At 39.0% G+C, this 27480-nt stretch overlaps 1 protein-coding gene across 1 annotated transcript in view; it reads right to left on the bottom strand.

Moving 5' to 3' along the window:
- LRP2 (LDL receptor related protein 2) overlaps nt 1–27480 on the bottom strand; it is a 174523-nt gene that overhangs the window by 88748 nt on the left and 58295 nt on the right. Inside the window, exons 16-31 of the mRNA XM_060151182.1 lie at nt 24583–24786; nt 18029–18221; nt 15642–15767; nt 14824–14954; nt 13989–14126; nt 13357–13638; nt 12080–12322; nt 10821–10940; nt 10094–10210; nt 8217–8594; nt 6816–7064; nt 5517–5728; nt 4451–4635; nt 3359–3587; nt 2389–2563; nt 622–744 (exon numbers count right to left, since the gene is read on the bottom strand). Of these exons, the coding sequence (XP_060007165.1) occupies nt 622–744; nt 2389–2563; nt 3359–3587; nt 4451–4635; nt 5517–5728; nt 6816–7064; nt 8217–8594; nt 10094–10210; nt 10821–10940; nt 12080–12322; nt 13357–13638; nt 13989–14126; nt 14824–14954; nt 15642–15767; nt 18029–18221; nt 24583–24786 (3105 nt within the window). The remainder of the gene's footprint in view (nt 1–621; nt 745–2388; nt 2564–3358; nt 3588–4450; nt 4636–5516; nt 5729–6815; nt 7065–8216; nt 8595–10093; nt 10211–10820; nt 10941–12079; nt 12323–13356; nt 13639–13988; nt 14127–14823; nt 14955–15641; nt 15768–18028; nt 18222–24582; nt 24787–27480) is intronic.

The raw sequence follows: 27480 nt of genomic DNA, 5'->3' as shown, positions 1-27480 counted from the left end.
TATAGCTCTCCACATACTCTTCAATCAACCCAGTAAGATATCTAGAATGAGATGAAGAATAAATTATTCAAATAATCCCTTTAAATATTTCATACACAGAAAACTTTCATTTTTAAAGTACCATACAGTAATAGTAAAGGTACTGAAACTGGAGTCAGAAGACCCAGACTATAACACTCATTATTGACTATTGGTTATGAGAATAAAGATAAGATCAGGAACCTACAAAATGAAGCTATCCACAAATATAAAGGATTTTTACTTCTAAATGCAGAATCTGGAACTTTCCATTATCCTAGCTTGCCTGACTATAACCAGGTAAGAGAAAATGTGAGGTTAAAGATTGTTGAATTACATGCACACATAATATTAGCTGCATGTACAGAAACTACATTACAATTACAACTCAGTTGTAATACAGTTTCTACATATGGCCAATTGGAATACAGTTTCTGTAAATGGTGCTCAGTTAACACCCCATATAGCACACACTCTACAGATACCTGCTGATCAGAGGGAACACAGCACACACTCCATCACCAAGTGGTTTAGAGCTCACACAGCTTTGTACAAACTGTGGCAAGCTCCACCTTCAGGGCATACTTAAAGGACATACTGTACCTCTCACGCAAGTCACAGAATCACGAGAGAGACGCCACCCTGAAGGACAAGCACAGGAGTAAAGCCTCTCTGAGGAAAGCAAGCACAGATGGCTGCATTGGGCATGGACGCATGGATTTGTGGCTGTAATACAAAGAGAAGAGAAGAAAACATTGGTGAATGGAAAACCGCCCACTTTAAAGTGCACGGGATGAATGGATACAGACATGGTATGGATATATACACATATAATCGAATATTATTCGGCCCGCAGAAAAGGAAATCCTCCATTTGCAACACACGGATGGACCTGGAGGGTATTATGCTAAGTGAAATAAGTCAGACAGAGAAAGACAGATACTATATGAGATCACTTTTAATAATCTAAATTTTAAATCTAAATTTAAAAAATAATGAACTGAGAGAACAGACTGGTGCTTGTCAGAAGCAGAGAATGCGGGGAGGCAAAATGTGTGAAGGTGGTCAACAGGTACAGACTTCCAGTTACAAGGTAAATAAGTCTTGGGGATGTAATGTACAGCATGATGACTATAGTAAAGAGTCAATCTTAAAAGTTTTCAGCACGGAAAAAAGAATGTGTGGTAATAGATGTTCACTGAACTTATTATAGTGATCATTTCACAATACATACATATATCAAATCATTATGTTGTACACCTAACACTAATACAATGTTATGTGTCAATTATATCTCAATTAATAAATTGTCCTTCCAGAAGCCCCCAATATTTGGAGACACAATACATTAAGTTACTTTGGCTGGTTTGGTATTTGCCCTAAACTACTTTACCCTTCCCCAACATCAGTCTTTCAACATAGAATTCATAAGAGGCATAAGAGGGAGGAGTGACTTTCCCAAGGTCACAGATCAATCCAGTCTATAAACAGAACAAACAGCCGCTGAGTAATCCAGAGCTCAGTAATCGAAATTTGATGCTACATAAGATGTGTCTCCTTGGCTGACCCCAAAGAGATCTTTTCACATTAAACGAAACCAAGTTGTGTGTTCCCTATGTGACCTTGACATTTACCCACTGTTGTCCAAGTTTTGGTTAGATAATAATCTTTTATTTTTCTATTGATGACATCTTTGTGTGTTTCTGCTCCTTGAAGTAGAGGGATCCTGTGCACATCCTGTGCTCATAGGATGTTCTCTAGGTCCTATATATTCTTATTACATGCACCTTGTTAGATGCAGTAATCCATTTGTTCACTCAAAAACTAGCAAGCCTTCACTATGTACCAAACACCACTCTAAGCACTGGGAATACTGTAAACATGAGGCAGATAGTCTAACAAAGGGAGATAAAACTAAACTCATAATTTGTGTGACTTTAGAACGTGAGAGTAAAGAGCAAAAGAATTATGAGAGGCGGTGCCATTTTCGATAGGATGGTCGAGGCCCACAAGGAGCACCTAAGAGAATTCTAAATAACGTGAAGCAACTCAGATGTCAGCAACTCAGGCAGACATCTGGACGAGGGGCATCCCAGGGCAGAAGGAAGAGCCAGTGCAGACGTTCAGAGATGGTAAGTAGCCTCGTGTGCTTCTGTACGAAAATGAAGTCCAGTGAAGTCCAGTGTGGCAAAAGAAAGTGGGAGGAAAAGACCAGGGAGACTTGAGTATGTAAAGACATACGAGATTTGACTTTTCCATGGTAAACAGAGGTCATGGAAGTATATTGTCCAAACAAACGGGTCTGCAACGTTTGATTCCCCAGATCAATGTTTTCCAAGCTATACCATACAGGATATCTCTATCACTTACAAGCTGGTTGTTTTGCAGGATGAACCACAACAATTCCAAGGGGCTGGTGAAGAGACAGTACTACTGATTGGTTCCCCCCATGCCACTTGTTGGCTTTCATAACCTCATGAGTAGCACGGTCACTCCAGTACACGGAATCTTCAAAGAGACTTAGGGAGTAGGGATGCCGCAGAGTCTGTGAAGCAGAAGAGAACAATGAGACCTAGAAATAAAAATGAAGATGAACAAAGTAGAAAAGGATACCTCCCCAAGAAGATGGTTTCCTTTAGCATTAACTTAATAAAGACATAGTGAAATCATTGGTCAAGAGACAGAAAAAATATATACTTCTTGACCTATATCCCACTTACCAACCAAAATACTTTCATGTACCTGTGTCACTTAGCCTTCATTTTTACTCTGGTAATTACACTGGGCATCCATCTTATAAACAAAAGCAAAACGGAAGTGCAGAAAGTAGGGTGACTTATGTAGATCACCTGTCTAGTTACAGGAGAGATCTCCCAGGGCCTCTTCAAGCCACAGAACTATGAACAATCACAATCTTAAATAGAAGTCAATAACAGCTTTTTGGTAAAATACATATTTTCTCATTTAACTTGTGACAATAAATTCACCAGAATTTCCTGAATAAAAATATATAACAGGTTATGATTTCATGGAGGGAATCTACATATAATTAAATCATTATTTACATGGACTTAGAGAAGCAACGGATTAGCATCCACAGATCAACTAAGTCACACGAGCTATTAATCCTTCCTGGACGCGGCACAATCTGACCACGAACTAGAATATTGATTTTCTGTCAGTAATAAAAGATAGGTTGACCCTTCCTCCTGTTGATATTTCCTCGATGGACCTTGTAATGTCTACGACACAACAGTGAATTTCTTAGCTTTCTTGTTACTCTATCTGCTTCCTACTAAACCATTATTGTCTTAGTTTCCTTTCCTCACTACCAACTTACCAAATCACTGGCTATCACCTGCCGCCGATTGCTTCCATCATATTCACAATAGTCTATGTAATCAAGATAGCCATCCACGAAGTACAGCAGCCTGTTGGGGTAGTCAATAGCTAAGCCATTGGGCCAGAAAACCTTCTCCTGGATAATGACGGTGCGCAGACTGCCATCCATGCTAGCTCGCTCAATGCGAGGGTGATGGCCCCAGTCAGACCAGAACATCACAGAGGCACTGTGAAAAGAAACTAGTTACCGATTGGATGGGGCATATTTCAAAATGGAAAATAACTGTCATTTTAAGTGACAGAATATCATGTTTAAGCTCTGCTTAAAATAACTCATATCCAGGTCAGAATATATGCACAGAGATTACTATTTCCTCTGAGAGTCACAGAGTAAAACCGTAATCATAATTCAATCACAAGCCATCTGGGTGTTTTTATAATGTTCAGAAAACATGCAGTATACTGTGACACTGAAATGTCTCAAGGCCGATTCATGTTTCTGTACCATCCACAAATAGTTGATCTAGAAAAGTTCATCTGTCCCTGTTTATCTACCCTGTCGTTTTTAAGATAAGTCAATTTATTCATCATCAGAGATTTATCATAAATTTCACAGGCGTGAAATTTACTTTACAATATCTAGGAAGTCTGCATTGCATTGAACATAATTTGCCTAAGTCATCTTCCTGCAGAAAAGAATCTAAGAGAATCTAAGGAAATTCGAGGAAAGAAGCCTTCAAAGTTTTCTAAGCACATGGGAGAATTTCTTCTTCTTCCCTTTAGGGCCAGCAGGCAAAAACTTCCTTACATGACATAAAAGGAAGTTCTAGTAAACAATATGAAACTGAAGCAGGAAAATCTGGCTGTTTTGTTGCATAACCATGAGGTACACGTGGCACAAATACCATGGCCCGTCTATGGAATATTACTGCATGCATTCATTAGACTTAATCATATATTGCCAAACTAATAAATCAATGTGTAAATTTTGTGATATGAATATTAGCCACAGCATGTCATGTTATTTTTCCCTCATAACAATGTTAAGGCAACATCACTTAAAAAAAAAAAAAAAAAGAAGAAGTCTTACGTAGTTCTGGGATCTAACACTAGTCCCCTTGGATTTGTTATGTTTTCACTAAGCAGCACAGTCCTGTGACTCCCATCCAGTTTAGAGACTTCAATTGTTTGCAGAGAAAAGTCTGTCCAGTAAAGATTGCGTCCTACCCAATCTACTGCAATACTTTCAGTCATGGTGATACCACTGTCAAGCGTCTAAAGACAAAAGTGAATAACGAGTGAATTCTAAAGGGAATAAATGAATGCAAACATGGAAATTATATGAAAATTGAGAATAAGGCATCTAATTTGTCCTATGATTGCTTATGAAGATTAGAAAACTTTGTCTTCCCATGGAGAAACAGTAGGGTTTTCTGGAAAAATATACAAGATTCTGTAGAACTGAATACTCTATTGTTGGATTAGTATGTAGTTTCATTTTGGTTTCAGAATTTTTTCAGTTAAACAAAAGCTGTATCCGTTTGCTAAGCTGGCAACCCTATGAAACTTTACAGTGTTCACATGGCAAAAGTAATACCTTTATTGATTGAGTGCCAACAATTACAAAATAAATTTCTAAGGGGCAGAGGAAACATAACCATCAAGGATCAAGAAACTGAAACTCCGGGAGATTGATCAAGAAACATAACTGAATTAAAGCTAAGAAAAGCAACCTCAACAGCAAGGTCCTACTGTATAGCATGGGGAACTATATTCAGTATCCTGTAATAAACCATAATGGCAAAGAAAAGGATAAATTTTAAAAACATTTTTAAAAGACAAAAGAAAGAAAAGCAACCTCCCCTGTGTTTCCCTTATCTCTCATCCACTAGGAAAAAAATTTGCAGAAGGGACCTCCAAGATGCTGTGAGGTCTCTGCATCATATGACCTGCAATTCAGAGCCATGCATCTCCCTTCAGATCCCATCAAGTAGGAGTTAGGAACATCGGGGTCCCTTGGGTGTGATGTGGCCCAGAGGAAAACATGAGAACCACCTAAGATGAGGTAGGGCCTTCTCTCACTGGTGAGTAACAACAGCAAATAGACCCAAGACAGGGGCACTAGTCAGGTCAAAGGCCAGTAGACATGTACTTACTAGTTTTCTATCTGTTCCATTTTGAAACGCACTCCAGATTTTACCCTGAGTTCCATCCGACCAAAAGATATGACCACTGACTGAATCAAAATCAACAGCCACAATGTGAGAACCATCCTGGACAAGGGCGTGGATAGAGTGCTCCTGCCTGGAGATGTTGTCAGCAACAAGCTGGTTCTGACTCGCCACAAGTAACAGCAGACTTTCAGATGCTGTCCAAGAAGAAAATACAAGTGTCAACGATTCTGGGAGAAAAAACACTCAATATTTGATGTAATACCTTTGGTAACAGAAAGAAGATGTCATTCCACACTAGAGTAATGGGAAAAACAAACAAAAATTCCTATAAGAATGATGTTACCTTAACAGTTAGCTGGTTTTCATGAGCGTTGAAAGTAAGCTTTTTCGAAATATCTTTCTTCCTTGAATTACACTTTAGTGTTTATCTAAATATCAACCTGGAGTGAACTCTACTTGCATTCTTCCTGTTACTATAGTTACCTTTGTACTTGCTTATTTTGTACTTTGCATTCAGCTGTGGCAGAGACTTCTAATCATCCCCATGTCCCTCTCCTCTTCTTCCTTTCTAGTAATAAATTATGCCACTTTTTAGCACAGCACAGGGCCTACCAGCTAGAGACATTTCCCCATTTCCATTTCAGTTTGGAGTGACCATATGACTAAGTTTTGAACAATAAAATGTGAACACAAACGATGTGTCAAATTCTAGGTGCCATCCTTAAAAGGAAGCTACTCGCCCCTTTCCTACTTTCTGGGAGCAGGCAAAGACTGGAGCAAAAGCAATGGATCCCGAGATGGAAGCCACACCAGCTTTTACCCCCTGAACCGTCTACCCTCCAGACTCCTGCACAAAAAAGGAAGAAACTGCCTACTTTGTTTTAGCATTCTTTATCTGGTCACTTTTATTTATTTTTTTTAACATCTTTATTGGAGTATAATTGCTTTACAATGTTGAGTTAGTTTCTGCTGTATAACAAAGTGAATCAGCTATACATATACATGTATATCTCATCTCCGTATCCCCGCCCTCTTGTGTCTCCCTCCCACCCCCCCATCCCACCCCTCTAGGTGGTCACTATCTGGTCACTTTTAAAGCAGCCAAAGCAACACCCAACACATAGTACAAATACTTTCACGTAGTAGAAACTGAATTAATACTGGTTGGATTGAATTCATTAAGCATTATATAAAGATGGTGAAATTTGTTAAACGTGACATTTAATCTTAAGCTCTGGAGTGTGCTTGGTAAACTGGCTGGAGTTAGTTCACTTTCATTACCTGTAGCTTTGCAGGTCCTCTGGTCAGCGTCTAACCTGTATTCCGGATCACACCAGCACCGAAAAGAACCTCTCGTATTGTAACAGTGCTGGCTACAAAAGCCTGGAATACGACATTCATCTATGTCTTCACAGGTCTTAGAGTCATTGGCAAGCAGGTATCCCAATGGACACTGGCATTGAGCCCCATAGGGCCCTTGAATACACTGGTGAGTACAACCACCATTGGAATCTGAGCAGCTCTCCTGGTCTAGAATAAAGAAAAAGAATCACAGAGTGGAAAAGTCAGGAATCTTTGCTTCTTTGGTTCACTCAGTTGTATTATGTGTCATACAGTCTCAGGTCACCTTCAACACAATACCCAGGTAAGAGCTATGAGCAGAATCCACCTGGATGAGGTCCACAGGCTGTTCAGTGCTCCGATTTACCTGAGGATTTACCATCTTTCACGTCCACTGGACTTGGACCACTTTCTTCACTACAGCCTTCTATTATAACTCCATTTAGTGCAATGAGAGAAACTTGGGGAAATATGGTGGACATCAAGAAACACAACTATCATTGGTAAAGCATGCAAAGAGACCTAAATTACTTGCCATTTGCTTCCTGTCATTCTTCTACCTACACAGAAATGGAAGATAAGACTTTGACACTGAAGAGCAGAGCTGGAAGGTCTATAAAGGAGAAAGGCAATTGGAAGACTACAGGGCACAGGTGCACTGATATGCCATCATCCTTACTTTCAGGGCTAAAACGGCAATGCCTGAAGCACCCAAAGATAGTTCATCTACCTGAGGATGCAAATGCCCTCTATTTCCATGTGTACTCTTACTTATAAGAGTCATGATATGAAACATGCACTAGAAGGGGAAGTAAGTCAAAATGATTAGGACATTTTCAGCACAAACGCAATGCGTTTAAAATCATAAGAATCTAAAATACTTTGCAATCATACCTGGCTGGGTATCATCTGAGAGTGAGCATTGATTAAAGAAGAAATAAAGAAAGGACAGTAATTAGGATTACATGCCAATCACAGGATTTTAATCATAGCAAACACAAATCCCCAGACTTCATTTGTTTTGTGGCAAGTTCTGATTGAAATCAGAAAATATTAAAGTTAGAAAAACTTATGAGCGCATTACCAACAGAACCAAATTTAATTTGACGATCTAATGAAGCAAAAACACAGAACCAGGTGCAAAGGATTTAATGAGAAATATTATCCAGTGATGATTTATTTGAATTCCATGATGGCTATCCGGATCTACACAGATCTAAATTCAGAGAGGAACTGAGATCCCTTCATCAAAAGCTACATGGTGACTGTGACAATGATGATGTACAGCCGGCCACTGCTCAGGATGAATTTATGGCAGTAAACTGTGGTCAGGAAACTTACTGCAAAGTGGGGACTCATCTGTCCCACTGGGGCAGTCAGGGTTGCCATCACATACTGCACTCAGATTCACACAGATGCTATAACTGGGGCATTGCCATTGCCAACTGGGACACTGAAAGGCCTGCGTAGGGCAGTCCTTCTCATCGCTCATGTCCCTGCAGTCATTATCCCCATCACAGAGCCACTCTCTGTAGATGCAGTTTCCATTGTCACAGAGGAAATGAGATGAAGGGCAGGTCTTGGGGGCACAGCCATTGTGCTCATCAGATCCATGGAGGCAGTCTGGGTGGCCATCACACTCCCAGATCTTCGGAATGCAGATACCATCTGCTTGGCACTGAAATTCATCTTGGTGGCACATACCAGGAGGCCTGGTTGCTGAGAGAACGAAATGGGGAAAATGGGCTTGTGAAGGCAATCCATAATCCCTTTTATATAATTCCTAGATCAGAGGAAATGATTTTGGATCAATGGTAGGTTTATAATAATGACTATGACAAATGTAATATTAAAATCTAAAATGACACGAGTCTTCTCTGACGTTGTGGCACGTGGAAATCTTTATGCGTCAGATTAGTGGATCTGACAACAAAGGATGTACAACTCTTGGATAGAAGATAAGTCCCTGGGTCAAAAGAAAATTCTATTTCCTGTGTTTCTAATTATGGATTAAATAATAAAGAATCACCAGAGCATTTAAATAGAGCTTAAATAGCTACAGTGAATTGGAATTCATGGGTTTAATGTCATATATTTGGATGTTATCATTTTCCCTCAAGTGAATTATATCAGATGAAACCAGCACACATTAAGTAAACAAAAGATGACTGTAAATCCTCAATTCTTTGCAAACTTTCCACTATTCACCAAGCAATCCTTACGAGATAAGTAAGAATTGCTTGCCTATTTCACAGGAGTAAACCCAAACTCCCTCCTAGGAACTTTTTAAGGCAATAGCAAATCAGGGGCAATGGAACTTTAACCTCAGATCACCACAGAAGAATTCCACGTTTTCAATGTGAGACAGGAAATTCAGTGATTTAAGAATTTCTGGGTGTTGTACACACCTATACAGTAAGCAAGCATTTAACTTTTCTTTTTGATCCATAGATTTAAACACTTCTTTTCTGATTAGGGAGGAGAATTGATAGAAACCTACTATTTGTGGTTCAAAATACCATTATTCAAACAAATGACCACCTCACCTCATTTAATATAAAACGTGGGGAATAACAAATCCTGTCGATTATAGGTCTACAGCTTGTGGAGATTATAGGCCCAACAGATTTATAGTCCGTGAAGTCCTCCTTGAATCCTCTGAAAAAATTTCTTTTCTCTGAACCTTCATAGAATTTTTATCTGTATCGTTTCTATAAGGCCCTTGTAACTATCTACCTTGCTTTGTTTCTTACTTTCAATAATTTCTCTTACCAGACTCTCAGGACAAAGACCATATGTAACACGTTAGCAGATACTAAACAAATGATTTGCTTGATTTCACCTCCCTATTGAGATTTAAAAGAAACCATTAAAATATCTTTATAAATAGTAAACCTCAAAAATTTGAAACCCACTAATTTGGTATGCCCTAGGAAAAATTAATAGTGAGAACAAAAATATCTGAGAAATATTTAACCTACTCAGGAGACAATTTGAAAGTGCCCATTTACAACCCCTCGATTCACAAATTATAAGTCGCTGTTTGGTAATGTCAAGTCGATTTTACTATATGTTCAATACTGTGTTCCTTTGACAATGCTTTGTAATTCAGGCTGCCTTCTCTCTAGTTTGTCTAAGAGAAAATCTGTGGTAATATCAATACTGGTAAACATGAAATGACCCCTTCACCTGAAACATGCTAGGTATATGGTACTTACGACAATCTGTCTCATCAGAGTGGTCATTGCAGTCAAAAACACCATCACAGCGATATGTGTTGCTAATACAATTACCATTACTGACACATTTGAATTGAGAAGCAGTGCAATTAATTACTAAAAATGAGAGAGAAAAGTATTAGAAATTAAGCCAAGGAGCAAACAACTAAACATTGAGATTTTTCTAAACATCATGAATAAAAATAAAGCATTATTTACAATAGCCAAGATATGTAAGCAACCTAAGTGCCCATCAACAGATGAATGGATAAAAAAGATGTGGCATATATATACAATGGAGTACTACTCAGTCATAAAAAAGAATGAAATTTTGCCACTTGCAACAACACAGATGGACATGGAGGGTATTATGCTTAATGAAATAAGTCAGAGAAAGACAAATACCGTATAATATCACTTACATGTGGAATCTAAAAAATAAAACAAATTAGTGAAAGTAACCAAAAAGAAACAGACTCACAGATATAGAGAACACACTAGTGGTTAACAATCGGCAGAAGGAAGGGGGCAGGGCAAGATAGGGATAAGCTACAGGAATATATTATACAACAAAGGAATATAGCCAATATTTTATAATTATAAATGGAGTTAACCTTTAAAATTGTGAATCAGTATGTTATCCACCTGAAACATATAATATTATAAATCAACTAGACTTCAATGGATTGATTAATTAATTAATTTAAAAATAAAGCAATGTACTTACTACAAGCACTCTCATCAGACCCATCAGCACAGTCGTCGGTCCCATCACAGACAAAAGATAGGTCAATACATCGATGATTGGGGCAATGAAACTGACTAGGTGAGCATGTCTCTGTATGATCTAATGTCATCCAAAAACAAAACCAAGTTACAGTTTATTTCTTGTTCAGTGTGTACCAGAGCCAAACTGTAAAACACTAAGGAAATACGTAAGTTATCTCAGTTGTATGTGTGCTCAAAATTCCTTCAAGTCAGCCAGATTGCCAAAGTCAGCCCATCCAGAGCCCAGCTAGGACACTTTTTGGAAAGAGGAAGAAAAATATTACAGGGCAGAGTCAGAAACTGTGATTACACCTTGAAAAACAGACCACACTTAGAAAGTAAGCATCATGGCCTTGGACTGGCCTACACCTCCTGAATGCTATGAAGTCCAAGACTGCACCAAAGCTAAGCAATGGAGCCCAGCAAGGCAACATGGTCCGCATGACCACAATGCCCAGTAGCAACAGTGTAGAGACAGATCATGATAACTGGATTTAATCCAATATCTAAGCAGAACGATCCTCAAAACCAGGGTCCTAGCTCGCTGAAGAGACACAGCCTTAGAGTCAGATGCACTGCCTCCCCCTACCCGAAACGTAAAGTCATAGTAAATGTAGTCTCACAGAATGTGAAAGCTGGAGGGGATCTTAAAGCTCATCTAGTCCTGAGAAAAAGCGAATTGCCTAATCATGCAACCAAGACAGGAATTTAGTCCAGGGAACTTTGCTCCACCTTAAACTATGACTGCTGATATGAAAACAAACGACAACCTAGAGGAAATCAGAACTTGCAAGATGAAAAGCAGGTGGGTGAGATTAATGAAATTTAAATGTCCTGTGCCTCTTTATTCTGTTGCCTTTTTGCCTGTATAAATGAAAAGGAAAACCAATAGCCAAATGTCTGGATGTGTTTATACGATTTAGAAAGAAAAATTGTTTTAAATATCTGAATAGTTAGTTGAGGGGTTTTATTTTCCAGTTTCTATCTGGGTGTTAGACATCAGAGACAGTCCTTGTTTTGCTTGCATAGGAAATATTTAGGAAGACTTCCCATGTCTTTGCTCCTATAGCCTATTAATACAGGGATTGACAGATGAAGAGAAGTAGCTAAGATACAACGAAAATTATGTAAGCCTTCAAGGAAAGTGCACAAGGCCTACTGACTGTTCAAATCTATTCACTAGGCTGACCAACCAAGAGAAATCAGTTCAAAACTTACCGCATGACTTTTCATCAGATCCATCCCCGCAATCATTATCTGTGTCACAGACCCAGCTCTTTGGGATACACAAGCTATTATCACAGGTGAAGAAGTCTGCACGACAGGAAGTGGGTGCTCGGGTGGGGCAGTTCTGCTCATCACTGCCATCCACACAGTCATTTTGGTTGTCACAGCGCCAGTATGAAGGAATGCACTGTCCTCCGTGGCCACACGCAAACGCTGAAGGTGCACAGGAAGTATCTACAACAGAAACGAATTGGTCATAAAGACATCTGTTTTTACTGCCTTTTAAATGAGATCTTACCTTGTAAAGGCCCATTTCTTCTCCTTTTTCAATGGGAGCGTTATACAAAATGTGCAAGTTTATTCAGCAACTATCATATGCCAGGCACTTTTCTAAGTGTTTACATTTTTTTGTCTCTCTTAATCCTCACAATAATACTGTCAGGTACATATAATTATCTGCATTTTATAGATGAGGAAATTGAGGCTTTGAGAGCTTAGGAATCTGCCCAAGACCAAAGCTCTAGTTGGTGTGACTCTAAGGCCCGTCCTTTACTTCTAAGCTATGCTTCCTCTGATCACATGGGTCATTGGAAATTGATAAAACATTCATGTAAAATCTGCACTTTTAAAAACAAAAAGATATACACAAAATAAAACTTTAGAAATTTCAAAAATGTATAAATGAGCACTTTCATTTTTAAATGTCACTTTTCTTTCTATTAATGTTTCCTTGATAGAAATTTCTGAGATTTCAACTGTCCTCTATCTTTTTGTCTTCTGCAATAGCATTTATTATAAACTGGATTACCATCAAAAGAAGAATGTAAAGGTTAAAACCACCATTTCACCCATAATTCATTTTACACCAACAGGAGGAAAAAGGAATATTATAGCACATGAGATCTTCAAAAGCTATTATTGCAAGCACCTATTCTGTGATATTGTTCTCTCCAATACTAAAGATTAGATCCAGTTTGTTTTGTTGACTTTTTGAGGAGTATGCCAAGATGCAATGACTCTGCATTGATCCAAACAGCCAATGTCAGAAAGAAATTTTGTTGAAGATAGCCCAAATCAATGCTAGAAATCACCTGCAACATTATCTATGAATGATATTCATCGCCTAGCTTCCTAAAAGCCTTTGGAGTACATATTAACAATCCGAAAGGAATATTCTTTCCTATAGAGATAACCCAAGCCTTTTTTTTTAAGCCCCCTCTCTCTGTTCTATTCATCCTAGGAAGTATTGCTAGTGTATAGCTACTTACTAAATGTGCCACATTGAACCTCATCACTGTTATCATGACAGTCATCAATTCCATCACAGCGGTAGTGAATGGGCACACATCTGCCATTGTTACAGGGGAAGGAAAAGGCACCACACTGCTCCAACGGTGGCTCACGGGATGGGTCTTCCACGCACGTCAAACGATCGGAAGTCAGACTCATTCCATAGGGGCAACCACACACCCGCTGGAAATTTGGCACTGGGAAGCAGAAGTGGCTGCAGTCACCGTTCGGATTGGTGGGTCGGTTACAGGCGTTAGACCCTGAAAAAGCAACGCCCCTAGATAAGTGAGTCAAGCACATTTCCTTTAGGTTGATTGATCACAGGTTTGGTTGTCAGACCCAATATTAAAAACTCGATTCCTCTTGGAAATCAACGTGCCAAATAGCACATTCAATATAAATACAGGAAAGTGCTGAAACGTGTTTTTCTCAAACACAGGTTTAAAGTTAGCCGAGTCGAACAGAAATTCTAAATCTTACACTTTAAAACTATCTGAGTGACAGGAAGATAAAACTATCAGGAGTTATATTAAATAATAAGGTACTTAAAGAGAAAAGGAGCCACTATATTAAACACATCCCTATGAAAGAAGCTGGCAACATCACTCACCGGTCTGGATTCTGGTATCATATACCTTCACACGCATTACAACACCAACGCCACTTCGGAGGACCACCAGTTGTCCACCATCTGTTTTCCTGACTCGAACAATACCACGCAGTCTCCAGTCAGTAAAATACACGTAGTCTAAGAAGGAACACGGTGATTAGTATTCTCGCCACAGTTCACTTACAAATCACTTGGGAAAATGCAATATGTTTGTAATGCTTCTTCCAAATGTGGGAAGCTTCCTCCATAAATATCTGTAATATGTTTCTGTAATCATTTTCCATGACTTGTTAGTCTCTAGAAATGATTCTTTAGAAGCCCATATATATATATATATATATATATATATATGTACTTTTTTTTTCTTAAATAAAACATTTATTTATTGACTTTTGAGCTTCTGAAGCTAAGGAGCCTGTATAAAACAACAGAGTTGCAAGAATACTTCCTGATACAAATTTTTCCTGCACCAGTAGAGGTGAAAATTCTATGACTTGGAGAGAAAGGGAAGAGCTCTAGAGGAGTATAATATAACCAGGGAATAAAAACAATAGGAGTTGATGGTATGGATCTCTGAGAGAGACCCTACCTCTTAGAAGCCTTTTTTAAAAATTTATTTATTTATTTATTTATTTTCTCAAACAAAATTTCTCAAACAAAAAATAAAAGTTAAATATTCAGTCAACTAACCAAATGTTTTATTTATACATAAAAGCACCATTTCAATTAAAAAAGTGACCAGCTTTTCTGGAATTGTGAGATTGCCAAATGAGGATGAGCTTTATACAACTTGTACAGTATAAATAAGACACACTTCTTTTGCTTCAAAACGTACCTTCAAAGACGGCAAGTCCAAACGGATGTGTTATCTGCTGTATACTGGCCAGGACTTTTCTATCTAACCCATCAAAGGTACTGTGCTCAATTTTATCAAAAAAGGCATCTACCCAGTACAATCGTGAAGAGCTAAAATAATAAAATACTTGGTTATTGGTTATCCAGAAACTAGCAAAGCACACTTTATACTAAGGGCATTCAAAAATAGCACGTTCAGTTGACACATTTATTAAGCAAAGTTTAATAGTTTCATGCTCTCCAGAAAGACAAAACAACTTTTATGAAGTGATTTCCAATTGTCTTAGAAAACTTGAAATGTTATTATCTTCAAGCTAGGAATTTTACTTTTCTCCTTATTAAATCCACAAGTTAGGAAAAATATTCGTAGTAACTGATGTTTAAAAGGTTAAACACGTTTCTTCCTTTTTTCTCTCCTATAAACTGCTTTTGCGTTTGAGGTCTGTAAGCTTATCTACCCTGTTACCTTTTCCTATACTCCTTGACAGATTAATTTCTTAAAATTTAAATCTCATATTCCAAAAATCCTCCCACGGTGTATATAGGCAAATACACATTTGTTGACACAATTTCCTACCCTCAAGATGCCTCCTGTAAAAACTGCACATGACCTGTACTTCATCAAATCCCTGTTCTAATTCTAGTGGGGTTTAGGTCTTGCCCTATTCTGCTTCCTCTAGCAATTTCCTCAGAATATTCATTACTACATACGTTTTCATCCCAGCAGAAGCTGGCCAACTATGTATATGTCTTCCATAGTAAGTGGGAACTCAGCAATTTGGGATGATTCCTACTTACCTCCAATCAATGGCCAACCCGTTGGGCCACCCAAGAGTAGTGTTTACTAGAGGCAAAAGGTTAGATCCATCACTCCATGCTCTCAGAATTTTAGCGGGACGGTACCAATCAGTGAAGAATATATACCTAGAAAAGGAGGTAATAAATCAAAGATGTTAACATTGGGACAAACTACATGACTTAGAGAGATTTAGCACAAACATAGTTTCTCCAGAGACTTGCTGCAAATTAATTTCATTTTCTGTATGCTATTGGGTTTATATAGAAAAATATATCGAAAATACAAATGGTATTAAAATGGGCATCCAAAGCAGAGAACCACTGTGCTAGACTTCAGGACCTAAAACTATTGTCACCAAGTAGATTCTTTAAAAAGACACAGTTCAGGTTACATTTTAAATACTTCATGCTCTTGAAATAAACTATGAGCAAGAAAACAGATTTTAATCTCTCACTTTCTTTCTGGATTAAACATCCAGGATCCACTAGATCACTCTTTAGTCATCTTCCACAAGGAATTAAATTTGCAGGAAAGCATTTCATCCCTGATGAAAAATGCATCCAAATAAACGTAACTCTTAAACGATCTTACCCAAGAGGTCTTTTTTTATCCCGAGGAGTGGCAAAAAGATAAGTGTAGGGAAAAAATCTTTTCTCTTTCATATGAGCCTTAAAAACTAAAATTAGTCTTTCCAAAAGGTAACTTTCTGAAACGTGACTTCATATTGTTTTAAATTAAGGACAGGGACTTCCCTGGTGGCACAGTGGTTAAGAATCTGCCTGCCAACGCAGGGGACACGGGTTCGAGCCTTGGTCCGGGAAGATCCCACATGCCGCGGAGGAACTAAGCCTGTGTTCCACAACGACTGAGTCTGTGCCACAACTACTGAGCCCGCATGGCACAACTACTGAAGCCCGCGTGCCTACAGCCCGTGATCTGCAACAAGACAAGCAACCACAATGAGAAGCCCGTGCACTGCAACGAAGAGCAGCCCCCTCTTGCCACAACTAGAGAAAGCCCACGCGCAGCAACAAAGACCCAACACAGCCAAAAATAAATACATTTATAAAAATAAATATATGAAGGATAAATATATGAAGGATACATCAGGAAAGGAATTTAACGCCTTTTCAAAACCCAACGCCGAAGATTTAGCTTAAGATAAATTCACTAGAAAATCAACTGTTTAACTGTCTATTGGGCAATAAAATTTCTTATCAATAACATCATCAGTTTTAAAATATGTTAGACACACAGGCTTTGCAGTCAGACAGGCCTGGAATTTGAATACTAACTATTGCTTAATAGCTGTGGGTCCTTGAGCAAGTTACTTTATCTCTCTGAGCCTCAGATTCTTTTTTTTATTTTATAAATTTATTTATTTATTTTTGGCTGTGTTGGGTCTTCGTTGCTGTGTGAGGGCTTTCTCCAGTTGCAGCAAGCGGGGGCCACTCTTCATCACGGTGCGCGGGCCTCTCACTGTCGCGGCCTCTCGTTGCAGAGCACGGCTCCAGACGCGCAGGCTCAGGAGTTGTGGCTCACGGGCCCAGTCTCTCCGCGGCATGTGGGATCCTCCCAGACCAGAGCTCGAACCCGTGTCCCCTGCATTAGCAGGCAGATTCTCAACCACTGCGCCACCAGGGAAGCCCATGCGCCACCAGGGAAGCCCCTCAGATTCTTTATCTCCAAAACAGGTCTTGTATATACCTCACTCACAAACCAGCTTTTGGATTAGATGAGATTATGTACTACGTAAAGTGTTTGCTATGTACCCTCAATCAGGCTTTAGTGAATTACCAGTCATCTTTTTTTTTTAACTACTCTATTGAAACACAACTGCCTATCTCAGACTTTATGTTAGCTATCAAGCATATTTAAATAAGAAAGGTAAGAACAAAAAGGCATGGCGTGAAATGCTCTGTCTCTTCTTGTCTGACTCCACCAATAATGCAATGGTTAAACATGAAACTTTGTCTGTGGTCTGAAAGACTTTTTATTCTGAAAACTACTGAATGATTAAGCAGGTTTTGGTAAGCTTTATATCAATACATTAAAGCAGGGAAAGAACTTGAGCCTTTCCTGATAATTCTGCTGCATATTCATTCCTTCTCCTCAGAATCTGTGTCTCATTGTTTGGTCCTCCGCGACTGTGAAAAAAAAAACCACACTCCAGTGAAGACTGAAAAGCCAAAGCTTAGGAGAAAGTTTTTGGAAGGAGATAAAGTGATCACTTCAGCATATGCTAAAAGGACACAATCTAAGGTGATTTCAATTTACATGGTTCAATCTTGTATTTACTGAATTTGCCAAATACCTACGGCATCACTTTGCAATGACTGTACAAGACATAAGTTTCAAGCTCTTAGGAAAACATGAACACACTTACCCAGCAATAGGATGAACTACGATTGATCGTGGGTTATTTAAATTCTGGACTATTGTGCGCCTCGATTTATCAGCTAGCCTTATGACACTGACACTCCTATAAGAAGCATCTGTCCAATAAAGATTCTTTGAAATCCAGTCAAAACTCAAACTTTCAACACTTGGCACTCTGTTAGCTGTGATAATTTCTCTTCCTGTAAATTAAAATATGGACATGGTTTAAAGTAAGCATATTTTACATGACATACATTTTCCTACCACTGCATATTTAAACTTTGTGTGAGAACTAGAGAATATTTCAGTAATGTGGAATTCTTTTAAAAAATAAAGCAACGGTAAACTGCAAAGCAACACATGAGATAAACCTAGAATCTATCCATCTCCAAAAGTTTGGATCTCAAAGAATAGATATGACTCTGATAAATAGAACCAGGAGAGGTATGGCCTGGATTTACTCCCTTGTTCAATCTTCCAGAAAAAATTTCTCAGTACAGAACATCTGAAGAAGAGATACCTGAGTTCACATACTCACAACCACCACCCACAGACAGCGCTGATAAGCTGACACCGCCAGGTACGACTGGGGGTATCTATAAGATATTCCCGCCCAACTTTCTCATCAACAGTCTTTCATAGCCACAGAGTTGCCAAGTTTGGAAAAGACCAGGAACCAGAAAGGAAATCAGAACTGGGTACAAGAAGAAAAAAGACCACTTTCTTCTTGTGAATTTTTTATGACTTTTCCCCTCCTTTTTCTTTTTTTACTAAAGAAAATGTGAATCACAGGAAACTCTGCTCAACCTAAATGTAACAACCTAAATGGGAAAATGTATAACTGAATCACTTTGCTGTACACCTGAAACTATCACAACAAAATATTCTTTAAAAAAAAAAAGTGAATCAGAGTAAACAATCACAGCTCTTTCCTTTGAAGGAAGAAAAACAATCCTGGTGCTTTTTCCATTCATTCGTTCAGGAAATTGTAAAAAGAAAGTCCTCTGTGTGCTAGACACCATATTAGACATTGAAGAAACATGATATTGCTAATAGTATTAATCATAATAGCTTATACTGAGCACTTGCTATGAGCCTGGAACTGGCCCAAGTACTTTACATGAATTCATCCATCCTCACAACAGCTCAACAGTAGGAATTATTATTATCCCTATTTTGCACATGAGGAAACTGAGTCATAGAAAAGTGAAGCATTTTGAAAGAAATGTGGACGCTGTCTTCAAGGTATCTTCAAGGTAATGAAGTGGGAGAGGTGGGGGGAGGCAATTAGGCCAAGAGGGAAAACAACAGAAGAGTAACAGGTGCTGTGATGGAGGTATGCACAGGATGGTATGGAAACCGAGGCAAAGTGCAGGTGTGGAGAGGTTTCCCAAAGGAAGTGGTGAACGGGGGGCTGCAGGAAAGCAAAGACGTGGAAGTGGGAGGGAGAGAGACAGGATTCCACACGCTCCAAAGCATGGCTGGAGGTTAATAAGTTAATGGTAGAGGCTGAAAGAAAGGAAGAAGTTTGGGTGACCACCAGATTTGGTGGGCAGGGGGAGAGGTGGTGCCCTTCCCCTAAGGCAGGGGTCTGGAGAAGTGGAATAAAGGTAGACATTTAGACATATTGGTTTGGAGGTGGTTTGTGGGATATCCAGGTGAGACATCCAAAAGGCAGTTGGCTCTATGGGTCTAAACCCCAGAGAGAGAGTTTGGATGGAGATTTTCATCACCTCCTGTAAGAAGTCTTACCTGACCTTTCCCCTCATTCTCCAGGTGAGGAGGAAAAACATTCAGGAAATGGCCTATTATAAGTCTCCTCACACTGATTTATAACTACTACACAGATGGTAACGAAAGATACGGAAGGCGCAAAATTATGCAGAAGAAAATGCAGAATAAGAAAAGACTGGACTTCGCTGGTGGCGCAGTGGTTAAGGATCTGCCTGCCAATGCAGGGGACACGGGTTCAAGCCCTGGTCCGGGAAGATCCCACATGCCACGGAGCAGCTAAGCCCGTGCGCCACAACTACTGAGCCTGCACCCTAGAGCCCGCGAGCCACAACTACTGAAGCCCGCGCGCCTAGAGTCCGTGCTCCACAACAAAGACAAGCCACCACAGTGAGAAGCCCGTGCACCACAACGAAGAGTAGCCCCCACTCCCCGCAACTAGAGAAAGCCCGCGTGCAGCAATGAAGACCCAACACAGCCAAAAATAAATACACAAATTAAAAAATAAAAATAAATTAAAAAATAAAAGGAGGACCAATGTTGAACACTAGAGATCACAGTTGTGTACAGGACAGGCAAAGAAGAAAAGACGTGTAAGGAACACTAGAAAGAATGGTCAAGAAACAGAAGGAAATTCATGAGTGTGTTGTCAAGGGGGAAAAAGCATTTTAAAGAAGACGACTAAGGCGCCAAAGATAAGGATAAAGTTTATAACAAAGGGACTGGAGGTGACCAGGATAAGGGGTCTCAAGTGACATAGTGTGAAGAGGTGACAAATGTGAAAGTAGGGCCAGGAAAGTGTAGACCAAACTTTTAAGGTGCTTGTTCATGAACTTGAGGAGAGAGGGCTGCAACTAGAGAGGAACGTGGAGTGAAGGGTGGGTTGAAGGTTTTTTAGTATGGGAGAGACTTGAGCATATCTGATGGGGAAAAGTCAGTAGAACAAGAGAAGTTGGAGGAGAGAAGGGATCATTGATGGAGCAAGTTCCCTGAGGGCTTCATTCAGCCCATCTTGACTTCAATTTGATTTCTGACCATTCAGTTTTTGCATATAAACTCATTGACACTTAACCTGCTCACTTGGAAAAACAAGGCAATGTACAAAAATACATCCTTCACCGGAGCACAAGCAGTTTAACCACTAACTATAAGAAACTTTGTAAAGGCAATTTGCTCAGCATGTGGACTTGAAATTGATTTAAAAAAACAAAAAAACCCATGATGAGAATTGCAGTTGCCAAAGCAGAAGGAAGCTGACCTGTGGAAGCATCTACAGGAGACTTAGCCTGTGTGTAGCTCAGCAGACCTAATTCTAGTCCTCAGAAAAGATGCATTCTGGTTCAAAATAACAGATTGACCACTGTGTTTAACTCCTCTTCCTTCCAAACTCCTTTTAATAATGACAGTGAAAGAACAGCAGATGAAAGATTTCCACAGAGTTTGGAAGAGAAAGAGACTTCTCCAAAGTAACTCACTAAGTGAAAGGAGAGACGTGCCGGCAGTGGGGAGCGCCAACACCCACACACACAGAGCCTCAGCGTGTCTGCACGCAGAAGCACCGGCTCTGAAAAAGGTAGGGGCAGGACGCTAGGGGCCTAGTTAAAAGTTGGCATCGGAAGCGACTGGACCCAGAGGTTCCTCTCAGACCCTGAGCATGTATGACACTCCTCTCCGTCTACCTCCTCTAACAGACCAGAGATTTTCTTCTCTGGGGGACCTCAAGCAGAGAGGCTGTGGGCTGAGGACACATTGCACAATGGAGGGCTGGGATCGGCACAGACTGAGCACAGGAGGGTTATATATGTGAACACTGAACTGAACGGGCCTCAGCTCCCTGTCCTCCGTACTGCTCCCCAAACAGCGACTAGCTTCCCCCCTCTTACTCCTCTCACTCCAACAGGGAGAATGGAAGCAGCTACTAAGGAGAAACTGACTATCTCCAGAGAGGATTTTCTGATACTGACATTTGGAAGCTTCCCAACAAAACAGCTGCCTTATCACCAGCTGATGAGGCCCATTCATACCAACAGCCTTCTGATCAGTGTTTCATAGCTTTGCTCTTAATATCAAACAAGGCTCAGAGAAATTTGAAGAAAGCTTCCTTCATGAAGGAGAAAGTTGAAACAAACCAAAAGGAAAAAGGAACCCGAGGAAAATTAATTTTTTAATGTAATTAATATCTTCATAGAATAAGAAAAGATTGAACTTATGAAGCAAGAACAGGCTTTATTTTTAAAAAAGGAATAATCAGAGAGCAAGAAGGGGATCTTCAACATTGAAAATATAAGAGAAATTAAATATTCGATAGAAAGGCTAAAACTAAAATGCCAAAAAGTCTCACAGAAAGTAGAACAAAATGATAGAGATGAAAACCAGGAAAGAAAAGATAAGAAAAAAATAGATGATTAATCTAACATTCTCGAATAGAAAAAGCAGAGGCAAGAAAATTCCCAGAATAGGACAGAAGTCTCAAGATGAATGGGATAACCAAAAGATTCTAAAAGTTTCCAGAAAGGAACAAAAACAACCTCCCCCCAAAAAGGTTGTACACACTGAAATGCTACTCTGGATGGCATAGGACTCTCAACACTGGCTACTAGAAGAGAGTGCAGCAATGTCTTCAAATTTCTGAGGTAAAATTGCTTTCATCCTACACCTAGTCAAATGATCAAGTTGGAGGGCAAAATGAAAACACCTTTAGACTCGAAATATGTACCACCAACTCATTCTTCTTAAGAAGCTACTATATAATGTGTTTCAGCAAAATAAGGAAATCAGTCTGGAAAGAGAAACAAGTGGCTTGCCAGTAACAGGAAAACCAGCACAGGAAAGTGGCCGAGGGAAATCGGAAGACAAGAGTTGTGTACCAGATCCAACTGAACAGCAGAGGGGGAAAAAATTATAGATTGTTCACATTTGATAGATACATAGATACACAGACAAGCATTTGATAGATCTGTTGGAGCATTTGGGGAAAATATAATAGCTACATAGAAAACTAAGTAAATGAAGATGGAGCAATTGTTAACTGCAGGAAAAAAAAATCAAAATTTGTTCAAGAAATGTTATCATGGAATACTACTTGACTTAGCAGCGAACAAAAATTACAATCTAGCTTTTTAGGGAGAACAGGGGGAGAGGGAGGTTGGTAGAGGGGAATGTAAGAGCTAAATCCCTATCTATAACAATGAAATTAAATGTCTAATATGCAAATCAAGAAGTAGTACTGCAACAGAGAAGAACAAACCTGACTCCATATTGAATCTATTCCTTTAGCTCTAACCTTTGTGCTCTGTTGCCTGTGCTTAGTCATGCTGGCTGTGCACCTTTTGTAAAGGAACGTTGCCTATGGCCTGAAATACACAGGAGAGCCCATTCTCAAGGCTCTGACCTTTAAAGGTGAACGACTTTTCCATTCACATAGAGATAAAAAGTTGCAGAACAGAGAATAACATTTGTCTTGTTAGTGGTTTATAAGAACACAGTGACCAGATGTACATGGACAGCTGCAAGAACAAAGGATTCCAGCACCAAGAAGTTTGCAACAACCAACCACACCCTCTCCCCTCTTAGTATAAAAGAGGCCTGAATTCTAACTCGGGTAAGATGGTTCTTTGGGACGCTAATGCACCATCTTCTCAGTCTGCTGGCTTTCCGAATAAAGTCGCTATTCCCTGCCCCAACACCTCATCTCTAGATTACTGGCCTGTCATGCAGCGAGCAGTACAAACTTGGACTCAGTAACAGTATAAGCAAAATATTTAGAAACACGGAGACAAATAATAGAACAAACAGGTAAAAGAATGGTAAGGAATTACCTCTAGCGAGCAGGTCTGAGTTGGGGGCAGGGTGGGGCAGAGCAATAGAGTTTTTCATTGAGAACAGCTTCAATAATAGCTAATATTTACTGAATTTTTACTATTTTCCAGGCATTATTCTAGGTGTTTTACATGTATTAGCCTAAAATTCTCTCAACAACTTTATGAGCTATGTAGTACCTCTATTATTATTATTATTATTATTATTATTATTCCTATTTCACAGATTTAGGAAAGAAAGTAACTTCCCCAAGATTACATAACTAGGAAATGTGAGGAGCCAGGATTCAAAACTAGGCACTTTAGCTCCTGAGCTGGCCCCTCTTAGTTGCTATGTTATACTGGCTACTGATTTGTTTTTCAAACTTCAGGTTTCGACCCATTAGTGGATTCTAAAATCAAAGTACTGGATCAGGCCAACATCCAATAAAGTACCCAAATGGTAAGGTATGACTGACTATAATTTATCTTTCTGTGAGGATTATGAAGATTTTAACAGAATTCCAAACAACTGAAAACTGACAATAAATCCATATTTACATATAATTCATGTCTTTTAAAAATAAATATTATTATTCCAAGCCCAGCATTTACGTGTGCAGCATTCCTATAGGGAGGTCATTCCATTGGCTCAGTCTGGCTGCTTGAATATAGAGAACAGCCTCTAGTTAATTAACCCATTAACAGCTTTCATACATATGACACTCCTATTATGGAGTGTCCATAGGTTAGTATTTGTCAATATTGATATTCTTAATTGTCCAATTACAACAATATTTGTTTTAAAATGCTCTCTCATTTGTAAGTTACTTTGAAAATAAAGGAATTGTTCACTTAAACTTAATTCAAAAGAAAAGCAATAGATTTCTTTTCCCAATCTAAAAGTATTTAGCAAGTTTAGTAAAAGACCCTGCTTAAGAAGTGAATGCAAAGTTTTAGTGAAAAAATTATTAGTATTATTATTGAAGACAGACAAAATATGCAAAAACAAACCCTTTAAACCCCTTCTCACCTGTGCCATCGATCTTTTGCTTACAAATCATGTCTTTTGTTGTATCTGAAAAAAAGATAGCCTTCTCTTGGGCATCAAAATCAATCCCAACAAAGACGGAAGCACCTCCTGTCACTGGAAGGATGACATCTGCCTGGTGAGAGAGGGTGAGCGGGATGCCACGAACAGCCACGTCAGATGAAAAGAACAGAAATCGCTCAGCAGCTGTAGAAAGAGGGACACACACAGTCAGCCACAGCATAGTTCTTGCGTTCTCCCAATTCCAGAGAAATTACTTACACACCCATAAAGTACATGTTATAATTCTGAAAGAAACATAAAAATAAATAAATCTGTAGAAAACATAGTTGGAAATAATGGAAAGAAGGGAAGAAGAAAATACTGTGAAGGCAAAACAATCTTGAATTGAAGTATTACAATCTTACTTTTCCCTGAGAAATTTATCCTTAAGATTTATTTATATAAAACATGGTGTCCCAGCAAGATCCTTTCTGACCCACCTCCTAGAGAAATGGAAATAAAAACAAAAGCAAATGGGACCTAATGAAACTTAAAAGCTTTTGCACAGCAAAGGAAACCATAAACAAGAGGAAAAGACAACCCTCAGAATAGGAAAAGATATTTGCAAATGAATCAACTGACAAAGGATTAATATCCAAAATATACAAGCAGCTCATGCAGCTAACTATCAAAAACATAAACAACCCAACCAAAAATGGGCAGAAGACCTAAATAGACATTTCTCCAAAGAAGATATACAGATTGCCAACAAACACATGAAAGGATGCTCAACATCACTAATTATTAGAGAAATGCAAGTCAAAACTACAATGAGGTATCACCTCACACCAGTCAGAATGGCCATCATCAAAAAATCTAGAAACAATAAATGCTGGAGAGCGTGTGGAGAAAAGGGAACCCTCTAGCACTGTTGGTGGGAATGTAAATTGATACAGCCACTATGGAGAACAGTATGGAGGTTCCTTAAAAAACTAAAAACAGACCTACCATATGACCCAGCAATCCCACTACTGGGCATATACCCTAAGAAAACCATAATTCAGAAAGAGTCATGTACCACAATGTTCATTGCAGCACTATTTACAATAGCCAGGACATGGAAGCAACCTAAGAGTCCATCAACAGATGAATGGATAAAGAAGATGTGGCACATATATACAATGGAATATTACTCAGCCATAAAAAGAAACAAAATTGTGTTATTTGTAGTGAGGTGGATGGACCTAGAATCTGTCATACAGAGTGAAGTAAGTCAGAAAGAGAAAAACAAATACCGTATGCTAAAAAATGGTTCTGAAGAACCTAGGGGCAGGATAGGAATAAAGATGCAGACATAGAGAATGGACTTAAGGAAACGGGGAGGGGGAAGGGTAAGCTGGAATGAAGTGAGAGAGTGTCATTGACATATATACACTACCAAACGTAAAATAGATAGCTAGTGGGAAGCAGCCGCATAGCACAGGGAGATCAGCTCGGTGCTTTGTGACCGCCTAGAGGGGTGGGATAGGGAGGGTGGGAGGGAGACGTAAGAGGGAAGGGATATGCGGATATATATATACGTATAGCTGATTCACTTTGTTATACAACAGCAACTAACACAACAATGTAAAGCAATTATACTCCAATAAAGATGTTAAAAAAAAACCATGGTGTCCACATGCTTAATTTCTAAATTGGTATTAACTGCATAATAATCCCATCAAAATTCTCGAGTTACATTAACTTTTGTATAGAGATCTATATCAAAAATCCTATTGCAGTTTGGGGGATATTAAGACCAGCAAAAAAGAAGTTTGACAGCCACCAGGTAAGTTCTTTAGAAAGAAATAAAGGAAGGAAAGAAGAAGGGGAGTGGAGGAATGGAGGAAACAGGAAGAAGGAGTGATGTGTAAGATCAAAGAAGGAGACAGTGACAGTATCCCAGGAAATCAAAAAGAAGCACATGGTTTTTTAAACAAGGGTGATTTTTATCTGAATCTAGGGTTACCTACAAAGTGAACAAATTTGTTTGAGTTAAAATAAGAGAATTTACATACTAAGCCAGAAAGAAGCAGCACCATCTAGGGAGTAAGAATTTGCCACAGGCATTAAAAAGGATAGTTATCAAAGGGAACATAAGAGAAACAAATATTGTAGGAGTGCATTTCATCAGCAGCTGAAGCCAAGGCAGTAGCCTATTTTAATTATGAGTAGATGTGCAGGTGACCAAAGAGGAGGACAGGAAGCATTTAGGGTAAGAATGAAACCCAGAGCATAGAGGCAGAAATAAAGAGAAAATCTGAATTGAGGAGTAAACACTAGATGAAGAAATGAGCCACCCAACACTTAGGAGTTTAGTTTGGAATACAGCAGTAAAGCCAGGTGGGATCAAGATGTGATTACTTGACTTAGGCAAAATTGCTGAGCTATGAGAGGTCAATAAAAGTGATGGGAAGTGCTCCCCATTAGAATTAAGACTAACATCTAAAGTGGAAAAGATATACACATGGTAGAGAAAAGAACTCAAAATTAAATCCTACAGAATTTCAAGAGCGTAGTTTGAAAAAGAGACAGAGCTGGTACTTTGAAAAGATAAACAAAATTGGTAAACCATTAGCCAGACTCATCAAGAAAAAAAGGGAGAAGACTCAAATTAATAGAATAAGAAATGAAAAAGGAGAAGTAACAACTGACACTACAGAAATACAAAGGATCATGAGACATTACTACAAGCAACTATATGCCAATAAAATGGACAACCTGGAAGAAATGGACAAATTTTTAGATATGCACAACCTTCTGAGACTGAATCAGGAAGAAATAGAAAATATGAACAGACCAATCACAAGCACTGAAATTGAGACTGTGATTTAAAATCTTCCAACAAACAAAGCCCAG

This window comes from Lagenorhynchus albirostris, chromosome 6 (assembly GCF_949774975.1).
Source record: "Lagenorhynchus albirostris chromosome 6, mLagAlb1.1, whole genome shotgun sequence".
Taxonomy (NCBI): domain Eukaryota; kingdom Metazoa; phylum Chordata; class Mammalia; order Artiodactyla; family Delphinidae; genus Lagenorhynchus; species Lagenorhynchus albirostris.
Note: the sequence above shows the minus strand (reverse complement) of the source record. Positions and strands in the feature narration are given on the sequence as shown.